Source organism: Chiloscyllium plagiosum, chromosome 28 (assembly GCF_004010195.1).
Source record: "Chiloscyllium plagiosum isolate BGI_BamShark_2017 chromosome 28, ASM401019v2, whole genome shotgun sequence".
Taxonomy (NCBI): Eukaryota; Metazoa; Chordata; class Chondrichthyes; order Orectolobiformes; family Hemiscylliidae; genus Chiloscyllium; species Chiloscyllium plagiosum.
In genome coordinates this window covers 1,094,249-1,105,869 of record NC_057737.1, presented here as the reverse complement: position 1 = coordinate 1,105,869, position 11,621 = coordinate 1,094,249, and the positions used below count along the sequence as shown (strand labels likewise).

General features: G+C 55.9%; 1 protein-coding gene across 2 annotated transcripts; it reads left to right on the top strand.

The window, feature by feature from the left end:
- Positions 1-2,150: 2,150 nt before the first annotated feature.
- Positions 2,151-11,601, top strand: LOC122563860 (solute carrier family 13 member 2-like). Of its 2 annotated transcripts, none has more exons than XM_043718057.1 (4): positions 2,151-2,276; positions 6,724-6,852; positions 10,731-10,867; positions 11,310-11,601. In XM_043718057.1, exons 1-4 carry the CDS (start codon positions 2,169-2,171, stop codon positions 11,530-11,532), a joined length of 597 nt encoding a protein of 198 aa, XP_043573992.1. In that variant the 5' UTR covers positions 2,151-2,168; the 3' UTR covers positions 11,533-11,601. The 2 variants fall into 2 exon arrangements, with proteins under 2 accessions (XP_043573992.1, XP_043573991.1); XM_043718056.1 differs by lacking the exon at positions 2,151-2,276 and adding an exon at positions 4,513-4,657 and having other exon boundaries at positions 11,310-11,597.
- Positions 11,602-11,621: the final 20 nt, after the last annotated feature.

The window sequence follows — 11,621 nt, the reverse complement described above, 5'->3', positions numbered from 1 at the left end:
TAGAAGGCATAGGTTTAGGGTGAGAGGGGAAAGATATAAAAGAGACCTAAGGGGCAACTTTTTTAGGCAGAGGGTGGTACGTGTATGGAATGAGCTGCCAGAGGATGTGGTGGAGGCTGGTACAATTGCGACATTTAAGAGGCATTTGGATGGGTATATGAACAGGAAGGGTTTGGAGGGATATGGGTTGGGTGCTGGGAGGTGGGACTAGATTGAGTTGGGATATCTGTCGGCATGGATGGGTTGGACCGAAGGGTCTGTTTCCGTGCTGTACATCTCTATGATTCTATATAAACGACGAAAAGCAGTGGACCTAGCACCAATCCCTGTGGTATACCAAAAGTTAAACCAATTGGTCACAAGAGAGACTGGAAATAAATTAGTAAATGAGTGATCTAGAGAGTGTGGTCATGTGGAGATTGCATCACTGGGTTAGATTAACCCTAACTTTATCACAGTTGGGACTCCAGTGCTCCTGTCCCAGAGGGTGTGCTGCTTCCTGGTGGTTTAGCACGACCAGCAGCCCCACACTCACATTCTCCTGCTCCTCAGATTCCAGTTTATGTCACGTCTCAATCTTCACAAAGGAATCATCCTTCATTTGTAAGGACTGATTGCTGCCTGTGGGTCAGGGAGTTGAGGGTCCACTTGCAGAGGCGGACCAGAGTCCGAGATCTTGGAGTTTGGAGATCAGTTTGGTTGGAATTATAGAGCTGAAGGCAAAGCTAACGTTAATAAATAGGAGCCTGACGTAGCTATCCTTGTTACCCAGATATTCCAGGGATAAGTGTAGGGATATAGTATTTCCCGTGGACCTGTTGTGACGTTAAGGCAAATTGTGCTGATTGCAGGTGTGGTCACCATTGCCTTCCTGCAGGGGAGCTCGGGATGGGCAATAAATAATGCTGCAGCCAGAGATTCCCACCTCCCACACACAAATACGAGGAGCCCAGTGCAGTTGGATAATTTGCCTTGGCTGTGTAACAGGATGGCAAATGGGAGCACAGTCATAAGGGCACATGGGGTTAGTTGATGGGGCGTTAATTCGGTTTACCCACACTGGGGTATAGAGAATGCCAGCCTATTGTAGCTGTCAGTCACAGGAGCTCTCTGGACAGGGTTTCCAAAATACACCAGCATCTTCGGTCCATCTGAGAGTGAGTGTGTGTCCACGATGACTTCACCAAGTCTCTAGGGCAGTGCAGCATCAAATCCCAGCTCTCACAACTCCAGCTGCCCTCAGTAGGGTGTGCATCACATGTACGGAAGATTCCAGAACGCCCCAGACTGTGTGAACTCTGACGAACTCTGCCTCGGGAAAATGAGAGAACTGACAGCTGCTCAGTCCGGCTGATCGTCAATGTTCAAACAAAACTTGCTCAAACACCTCATTGAGGGGGATGCTGTTACACACCAGTTCAGCAGCTGGAATTTGGAAATGGGCCTCCTGGCCCAGGAGTAAGGACATTGCCAGTGCACCACAAATTGTCCTGGCTGCCTGGGGTGAATGGGTGTAAAGACAGGGCAGTGCCCATTGAGATCGCAGGTTCAGAACAGGCAAGAGACAATACCAGCTTAAAATAAACAGCCCGTGTTACTGAGGGAAGGGGCAAACAACAGACAGAGTCCGATTGTAGCCAGATCGGACACCCCCACCCCACACCCCACCAAATCAGGAGTCCCGTCATCACCCCTAGTCACCCCCACCACCATCCCCCACCCAAACTGCCCAGGCCACTCTCATTTCTTGTAACACTGGGGATTTCTCTGTTGTGAAACAGTGAGCTGTCACCCAGTGAGGAGGGAGGGAGGGGAGCTGCGTCATCTCCACGTTCCAGGGCACCCGAGTGTGTCTGTCCCCAGCCCCTGGGAGGGAGAACAGTGACAGAGGGAGGGACAAGGGGGTGGGGACTCCGGGTTGAATAAAACTCAGAGCAGCAGAACCTGTTCAATCAGTGGGAGAGTCAGTCAGTGAGAGTGAGGGAGAGGGAAGGAGAGAGAGGAGAGAGAGAGAGGGAGGGAGGGAGGGAGAGAGGGAGAAGGAGGGAGGGAGAGAGAGGAGAGAGGGAGGGAGAGAGGGAGGGAGAGAGAGGAAAGAGGGAGGGAGACGAAGGGAGAGGGTGGGAGGGAGGGTCCCGGGGGGAGAGGGTCCAGGTCCTTGGGGGGAGATGCCCGCCATCTGTAGCAGAGCCACCTTCCTCTGGGGCAGGAGCACGCTGCTCCTCGTGGGCCCCATCTGCCTCCTGCTGCCTTTAGCTATCGCCGGGCACAGCTCCGTAAGTTCCTAATCCCACCTGCGACCCACTGGATCCCAGCTCGATCCCCGCGGCGGGGGGAGGGGGAGGGTTACTGGATCCCAGAGTGTTTCTGGAGCTGCTATTGGACTGGGGCAGGATCAGGGGGATCCCTGTCTGATCCCAGTGGATCTGGACAATAGTCACTTCCCGTAGCAGATCACTGGATCCCGAGATCTCTCCGGAACTCCACCGTTATCTGTCTTTTCCCAGGGATTCCCCCAGAACCTCGGTGATCACTCCCAGTGATCACTCCCTCTCTCCGGGATCTCCCTCTTCCCGCGATCTCCGGGATCTCCCTCTTCCCGCGATCTCTGGGATCTCCCTCTCCCCGGGATCTCCCTCTCTCTGGGATCTCCCTCTCCCCGGGATCTCCCTCTCTCCGGGATCTCCCTCTTCCCGCGATCTCCGGGATCTCCCTCTTCCCAGGATCTCCCTCTCCCCGGGATCTCCCTCTCTGGGATCTCCCTCTCTCTGGGATCTCCCTCTTTCCAGGATCTCCCTCTCCCGGGATCTCCCTCTTCCTGGGATCTCCCACTCTCTGGGATCTCCCTCTCCCCAGGATCTCCCTCTTCCCAGGATCTCCCTCTCTCTGGGATCTCCCTCTCTCTGGGATCTCCCTCTCCCCAGGATCTCCCTCTTCCCGGGTTCTCCCTCTCCCGGGATCTCCCTCTCTCCGGGATCTCCCTCTTCCCGGGATCTCCCTCTCCTGGGATCTCCTTCTTCCCGGGATCTCCCTCTCTCTGGGATCTCCCTCTTCCCGGGATCTCCCTCTCTCTGGGATTTCCCTCTCCCGGGATCTCCCTCTCCCGGGATCTCCTCTTCCCGGGATCTCCCTCTCTCTGGGATCTCCCTCTCCCGGGATCTCCCTCTTCCCGGGATCTCCCTCTTCCCGGTTTCTCCCTCTCCCGGGATCTCCCTCTCTCCGGGATCTCCCTCTTCCCGGGATCTCCCTCTCCCGGGATCTCCCTCTTCCCGGGATCTCCCTCTCTCTGGGATCTCCCTCTCCCGGGATCTCCCTCTGTCTGGGATCTCCCACTTCCCGGGATCTCCCTCTCTCTGGGATTTCCCTCTCCCGGGATCTCCCTCTCCCGGGATCTCCCTCTCTCTGGGATCTCCCTCTTCCCGGGATCTCCCTCTCCCGGGATCTCCCTCCTGTTTGTGATCCCTTGGTCCCTTCAATCTTTCCGATTCCCGTGAAGTGATTCCCTCTGATTTTGATGGGTCTCCCCCCCCCACCCCACAGTCTGGATTGGGCCGGTGTTTCAGGGAGAGATCACTCTGAGGGACAGATTCCTTCGTGATTCCCATCGATCCAGCCGGTGTGACTTGGATCTTTCACAGAGTGGTCTTTTGGGATCCTGGAGAGCTGACGGGTGATCTCGGGGAATCCTGAGGAGAGTAGGGGTTTGGATCAGTTTCCTGGAGCTCTCCCCAAGGTCCGCTCTGATTGGGAGTGATCACTGGGATTGGTCAACCACTGCCTGATCGTATTCTCCAGCTGGTCGCTCGGGGCTGATGGTCTGGGATCTTGCTGTGCACTTCCCATCTTCTCTCTGACCCTCCACAGATTCTCCTCCATATCCTGCTCTGTCTGTACAGACGCAGTGGCCATTCTGCCCTATGACCCCACTTGTGACTAGCCCCTGTCAAGGGAGTATTTGCTGCCCTCTCTGTTTGAGGGGTTGGGAGCTGATGCTGCTTTGGGACTGGAGTCACTTGGAGTCAGAGCACCAGCTGGTTGCTCTCTTTCAGAAGGGACATCCATGCCCCCCTACCCCACACCCACACCTCCCCACACCCCTCCCCCACTTACCCCCCTGCCTTGCACCCACACCTCCACTCCCACACCCCTTTGCCCAGACCCCTCCCCCACTTCCCCTTCCCCCACTCACACACACCCCTCCCCACTTACACCCTCCCTCACACCCCCACCTCCACGCCACCCAGTCCCTCCCCCATACCCCTTCCCCCACACCCCCAGGTTTGAGTTTTCCCAATAGCTGTCATTCTCTGGGATCAGGACCCCATCCTTGGGTTTGAAGATTCCCTCCCAGTGGGTGTGCGCTGTGACTAATGGGATCTACACTGACGACCTCTGACCTGCTCCAGGGGCAGAGGCAGCAAGTGCCTGGACCCTGTCAGTGACCTCCAACATTCACACTGACTCTGATTGGCTCCAGCCCAGACTGTCACCCCTCCCCTCCCCTATGGGTCCGGGTCCCGGGAGGAGAGGGTCCGGGTCCTGGGGGGAGATGCCCGCCATCTGTAGCAGAGCCACCTTCCTCTGGGGCAGGAGTACGCTGCTCCTCGTGGGCCCCATCTGCCTCCTGCTGCCTTTAGCTATCGCCGGGCGCAGCTCCGTAAGTTCCTGATCCCACCTGCAACCCACTGGATCCCAGCTCGATCCCCGCGGCGGGGGGAGGGGGGGGTTACTGGATCCCAGAGTGTTTCCGGAGCTGCTATTGGACTGGGGCAGGATCAGGGGGATCCCTGTCTGATCCCAGTGGATCTGGACAATAGTCACTTCCCGTAGCAGATCACTGGATCCCGAGATCTCTCCGGAACTCCACCGTTATCTGTCTTTTCCCAGGGATTCCCCCAGAACCTCCGTGATCTCTCCCAGTGATCACTCCCTCTCTCTGGGATCTCCCTCTCTCTGGGATCTCCCTTTCCCCGGGATCTCCCTCTCCCCGGGATCTCCCTCTTCCCGGGATCTCCCTCTCTCTGGGATCTCCCTCTTCCCGGGATCTCCCTCTCCCCAGGATCTCCCTCTCTCTGGGATCTCCCTCCTCCCGGGATCTCCCTCTCCCTGGGATCTCCCTCTCTCTGGGATCTCCCTCTTCCCGGGATCTCCCTCTCCCCGGGATCTCCCTCTCTCTGGGATTTCCCTCCACCCGGGATCTCCCTCTCCCCGGGATCTCCCTCTCTCTGGGATCTCCCTCCTCCCGGGATCTCCCTCCTCCCGGGATCTCCCTCTCCCTGGGATCTCTCTCTCTCTGGGATCTCCCTCTTCCCGGGATCTCCCTCTCCCCGGGAACTCCCTCTCCCGGGATCTCCCTCTCTCTGGGATCTCCCACTTCCCGGGATCTCCCTCTCCTGGGATCTCCCTCTCCCGGGATGTCCCTCACCCCGGAATCTCCCTCTCCCGGGATCTCCCTCCTGTTTGTGATCCCTTGGTCCCTTCAATCTTCTCGATTCCCGTGAAGTGATTCCCTCTGATTTTGATGGATCTGTCTCCCCCCCCCCCCCAGTCTGGATTGGGTCGGTGTTTCAGGGAGAGATCACTCTGAGGGACAGATTCCTTTGGGATTCCCATCGATCCAGCCGGTGTGACTTGGATCTTTCACAGAGTGGTCTTTTGGGATCCTGGAGAGCTGACGGGTGATCTCGGGGAATCCTGAGGAGAGTAGGGGTTTGGATCAGTTTCCTGGAGCTCTCCCCAAGGTCCGCTCTGATTGGGAGTGATCACTGGGATTGGTCAACCACTGCCTGATCGTATTCTCCAGCTGGTCGCTCGGGGCTGATGGTCTGGGATCTTGCTGTGCACTTCCCATCTTCTCTCTGACCCTCCACAGATTCTCCTCCATATCCTGCTCTGTCTGTACAGACGCAGTGGCCATTCTGCCCTATGACCCCACTTGTGACTAGCCCCTGTCAAGGGAGTATTTGCTGCCCTCTCTGTTTGAGGGGTTGGGAGCTGATGCTGCTTTGGGACTGGAGTCACTTGGAGTCAGAGCACCAGCTGGTTGCTCTCTTTCAGAAGGGACATCCATGCCCCCCTACCCCACACCCACACCTCCCCACACCCCTCCCCCACTTACCCCCCTGCCTTGCACCCACACCTCCACTCCCACACCCCTTTGCCCAGACACCTCCCCCACTTCCCCTTCCCCCACTCACACACACCCCTCCCCACTTACACCCTCCCTCACACCCCCACCTCCACGCCACCCAGTCCCTCCCCCATACCCCTTCCCCCACACCCCCAGGTTTGAGTTTTCCCAATAGCTGTCATTCTCTGGGATCAGGACCCCATCCTTGGGTTTGAAGATTCCCTCCCAGTGGGTGTGCGCTGTGACTAATGGGATCTACACTGACGACCTCTGACCTGCTCCAGGGGCAGAGGCAGCAAGTGCCTGGACCCTGTCAGTGACCTCCAACATTCACACTGACTCTGATTGGCTCCAGCCCAGACTGTCACCCCTCCCCTCCCCTATGCGGCAAGAGGGAATGGGGGGGGGGGGGGCAATAGACCTACCTCGGATTTCTTCTCAATACCTCCTGATCTGATTTGGTGTCAGCCTTTATTGGATAAACGTGCCATGAAGCTCCATTCCATTGCAGTGAGAGGTGCTATGTAATTGCAAGTTGTTGTTGTTGTTCTCAGTGCCGGGGGTGATGTGAATATCCTTTCCCACTCTGACAGGAAGCCTATTGTGGATTTATCGTGATCTTGATGGCTGTATATTGGTGCACTGAAGTCATCCCATTGGCTGTCACGGCCCTCCTTCCCATCTTACTCTTCCCACTATTTGGAATCATGCCGTCGAAACAAGTAAGTGGCAGCATTCCCCCACCCTCACCCCCTCCCCCCCCGGAATGGACAGCACTGACCATCACCCTCTGACCCCAGTGTGAATGTACAGCACTGACAATGAACCCTGACCCCAGTGTGAATTGACAGCACTGACAATGACTGACCCCAGTGTGAATGGACAGCACTGACCATCACCCTCTGACCCCAGTGTGAATGGACAGCACTGACCATGACCCCCTGACCCCAGTGTGGATGGACAGCACTGACCATGACCCCCTGACCCCAGTGTGGATGGACAGCACTGACCATGACCCCCTGACCCCAGTGTGGATGGACAGCACTGACCATGACCCCCTGACCCCAGTGTGGATGGACAGCACTGACCATGACCCCCTGACCCCAGTGTGGATGGACAGCACTGACCATGACCCCCTGACCCCAGTGTAAATGGACAGCACTGACCATGGCCCCTTGACCCCAGTGTGAATGGACAGCACTGACCATGACCCCCTGACCCCAGTGTCAATGGACAGCACTGAGCATGACCCCCTGACCCCAGTGTCAATGGACAGCACTGACCATGACCCCCCAACCCCAGTGTGAATGGACAGCACTGACCATGACCTCCTGACCCCAGTGTCAATGGACAGCACTGACCATGTCCCCCGGACCCCAGTGTGAATGGACAGCACTGACCATGACCCCCTGACCCCAGTGTGAATGGACAGCAATGACCATCACCCTCTGACCCCAGTGTGAATGGACAGCACTGACCATGACCCCCTGACCCCAGTGTCAATGGACAGCACTGAGCATGACCTCCTGACCCCAGTGTGAATGGACAGCACTGACCATGACCCCCTGACCCCAGTGTGAATGGACAGCACTGAGCATGACTCCCTGACCTCAGTGTGAATGGACAGCACTGACCATGACCCCCTGACCCCACAGTCACCTCCCCTACATGGACAACCACCAGGTTACAAACAGACACACAAACAAACCAATCAGGGACTGTGAGAGTCATGATTAGAGTGATGCTGGAAAAGCTTAAAAACGTGTTGCTGGAAAAGTGCAGCAGGTCAGGCAGCATCAAAGGAACAGGAGAATCGACGTTTCGGGCATAAGCCCTTCTGCAGGATTGAAGAGTGCAATAGATGGATGGAGGTGGGGGTAAAGGTGATAGGTCAGAGGGGAGGGTGGAGTGGATAGATGGGAAGGGAGATTGGCAGGTGGGCCAAGTCATGAGGATGGTGCTGAGCTGGAAGGCTAGAGCTGGGGTAAGGTGGGGGAAGGGGAAATGAGGAAAATAAGGAAGTCCACATTAATGCTCTGGGGTTGGAAGTTCCTGAGACAGAAGATGAGGCGTTCTTCCTTCAGGCGTCTGGTGGTGAGGGAGCGGCGGTGAAGGAGGCCCAGGACCTCCATGTCCTCGGTGGAGTGGGAGGGGGAGTTAAAATGTTTAGCCACGGGGCAGTGTGGTTGATTGGTGCGGGTGTCCCGGAGATATGCCCTAAAGAGCTCTGCTAGGAGGCGTCCAGTCTCTCCAATGTAGAGGAGACCGCATCGGGAGCAACGGATACAATAAATGATATTGGTGGATGTGCAGGTAAAACTTTGATGGATGTGGAAGGCTCCTTTAGGGCCTTGGATGGAGGTGAGGGAGGAGGTGTGGGCACAGGTTTTACAGTTCCTGCGGTGGCAGGGGAAAGTGCCAGGATGGGAGGGTGGGTTGTAGGGGGGTGTGGACCTGGCCAGGTAGTCACGGAGGGAACGGTCTTTGCGGAAGGCGGAAAGGGGTGGGGAGGGAAATATAACCCTGGTGGTGGGGTCCATATGGAGGTGGCGGGAATGCCAGAGGATGATGCAGTTTATGCGAAGGACCGGGGGTGGGGGGCGGGGGTTCTGTCCTTGTTATGGTTGGAGGGGTGGGGTCTGAGGGCAGAGTTGCAGGGTGTGGACGAGATGCGTTGGAGGGCAACTTTAACCACGTGGGAAGGGAAGTTGCAGTCTCTAAAGAAGGAGGCCATCTGGTGTGTTCTATGGTGGAACTGGTCCTCCTGGGAGCAGATACGGCGGAGGCGGAGGAATTGGGAATACGGGATGGCATTTTTGCAAGAGGTAGGGTGGGAAGAGGTGTAATCCAGGTAGCTGTGGGAGTCGGTGGGTTTGTAAAAAATGTTAGTGTTGAGTTGGTCCTCCTTGGAGATGGAGAGGTCCAGGAAGGGGAGGGAGGTGTCAGAAATGGTCCAGGCAAATTTAAGGTCAGGGTGGAATGTGTTGGTGAAGTTGGTGAACTGTTCGACCTCCTCGTGGGAGCACGAGGTGGCGCCAATGCAGTCATCAATGTAGCGGAGGAAGAGGTGGGGAGTGGTGCTGGTGTAATTACGAAAGATGGACTGTTCTACGTAGCCAACAAAGAGACAGGCATAGCTGGGGCCCATACGTGTGCCCATGGCTACCCCTTTGGTCTGGAGGAAGTGGGAGGATTCGAAGGAGAAATTGTTAAGGGTGAGGACCAGTTCGGCCAAACGAGTGTCGGTGGAAGGGTACTGTTGGGGACGTTGGGAGAGGAAGAAACGGAGGGCTTGGAGGCCCTGGTCATGGCGGGTGGAGGTGTAGAGGGACTGGATGTCCATGGTGAAGATGAGGCATTGGGGGCCGGGGAAAAAGACTAGAAGAGGCCATTCAGCCCATCAAGACTGCTGTACTGTTCCGTGAGACTGTGGCTGATCTGACTGGGTTCTGTATTTCACTGTAAAGAGAGACGAGACAGCATCACTATTTAATTGCTATCCTTCCCTTGAATATTGGGACCCGTGTGGTTGGCCTGTCTGATTGGTTACTTTCAAGCCCATTATCACCTTTAATACAAGACTGGACTGTCCAAGTCATCATCGGGAGCTGGGAATATTCCCAAACTCTCTGACACAGGGGTCACAGTCAATCAGCCGTATTACCCCAGGGGACTGCTGAACCCCAATGTCCTCACAGCCGGAGCCCCCCAGATCCCAGTGTGAATGGACAGCACTGACCATGACCCCTGACCCCAGTGTGAATGGACAGCACTGACCATCACCCCTGACCCCAGTGTGAATAGACAGCACTGACCATGACCCCTGACCCCAATGTGAATAGACAGCACTGACCATGACCCCCTGACCCCAGTGTCAATGGACAGCACTGACCATGGCCCCTAACCCCAGTGTCAATGGATAGCACTGACCATGAACCCCTGACCCCAGTGTGATTAGACAGCACTGACCATGACCCCTGACCCCAGTGTGAATGGACAGCACTGACCATGACCTCCTGACCCCAGTGTGAATGGACAGCACTGACCATGACCTCCTGACCCCAGTGTGAATGGACAGCACTGACCATGACCTCCTGACCCCAGTGTGAATGGACAGCACTGACCATGACCTCCTGACCCCAGTGTGAATGGACAGCACTGACCATGACCTCCTGACCCCAGTGTGAATGGACAGCACTGACCATGACCCCTGACCCCAGTGTGAATGTACAGCACTGACCATGAACCCCTGACCCCAGTGTGATTAGACAGCACTGACCATGACCCCTGACCCCAGTGTGAATAGACAGCACTGACCATGACCCCCTGACCCCAGTGTGAATGGACAGTACTGACCATGACTCCCTGACCTCAGTGTGAATGGACAGCACTGACCATGACCTCCTGACCCCAGTGTGAATGGACAACACTGACCATGACCTCCTGACCCCAGTGTGAATGGACAGCACTGACCATGATCTCCTGACCTCAGTGCGAATGGACAGCACTGACCATGACCCCTGACCCCAGTGTGATTGGACAGCACTGACTGTGACCCCCTGACCCCTGTGTGGCCTCACAGTAATGTTTTCTGTTCCAGGTGTGTATGCAGTACCTGCAGGATACCAGCGCCTTCTTCATTGGAGGGTTAATGGTGGCCACAGCGATTGAACACTGGCATCTTCACAAACGGATCGCCCTGAGAACCCTCATGCTTCTGGGTGTCAAACCAGCTCTGTAAGAGTTTCTCCATCATTGTCTTGTTGTGTTCACTCCAGTACATGGTCAAGATCCATGCTTTATTTTTGAGAACAGGGTCAATGGAGAGGAAGTGGGTCACTGTGCATGATATTCAAGTACAAGGTCTGGTCCAGTAAATGCCAAATATTTAAGGGTTGTGTCGGCTGGGAGGGGAGTGAGAGGAGGAGAGGTAAGCTTCAGTTTCAGATAAGCTTGGAGCAAGGTGACCTCCAGTCTGTTTGGAGCCCAGGCCTACAGCCCAGCTGCCCACATGGTGAAGACTGTTCTGTGTGTTTGGAGAACATCCAAGAGGAACCCCTTTGGAGTGTTCATGTCCAAGAAGAGGGTCTTCAATGGGTTCATATTGAGCAGGAGCAGCCTGATTGGCTGGATGTCATGTGACCGTTGCTAACTGGTTTGTTTTCTGTGTTGGTTCCAGGTTAATGTTGGGGTTCATGGCTGTGACATCATTCCTATCAATGTGGATCAGTAACACAGCCACGACAGCGATGATGATCCCCATCATAGAGGCAGTGCTGGAGCAGCTCAGCAGCACTGATGTGGAGGCAGAACAAACCGATTTGGAAAGTGGAGGGCCAACCAATGACTTGGAACTGGAGACAAAGAGCTCCAAAAATGAACTGGACTCGTCAGGTCTCTGATACATTCACTCTCCCAATGGGGTCTCTTCAGCCACATCTCAGAGGTTACTTGCTCCCAGGCCCCAGGCCATGTTAGAGTTGTTCCTGAA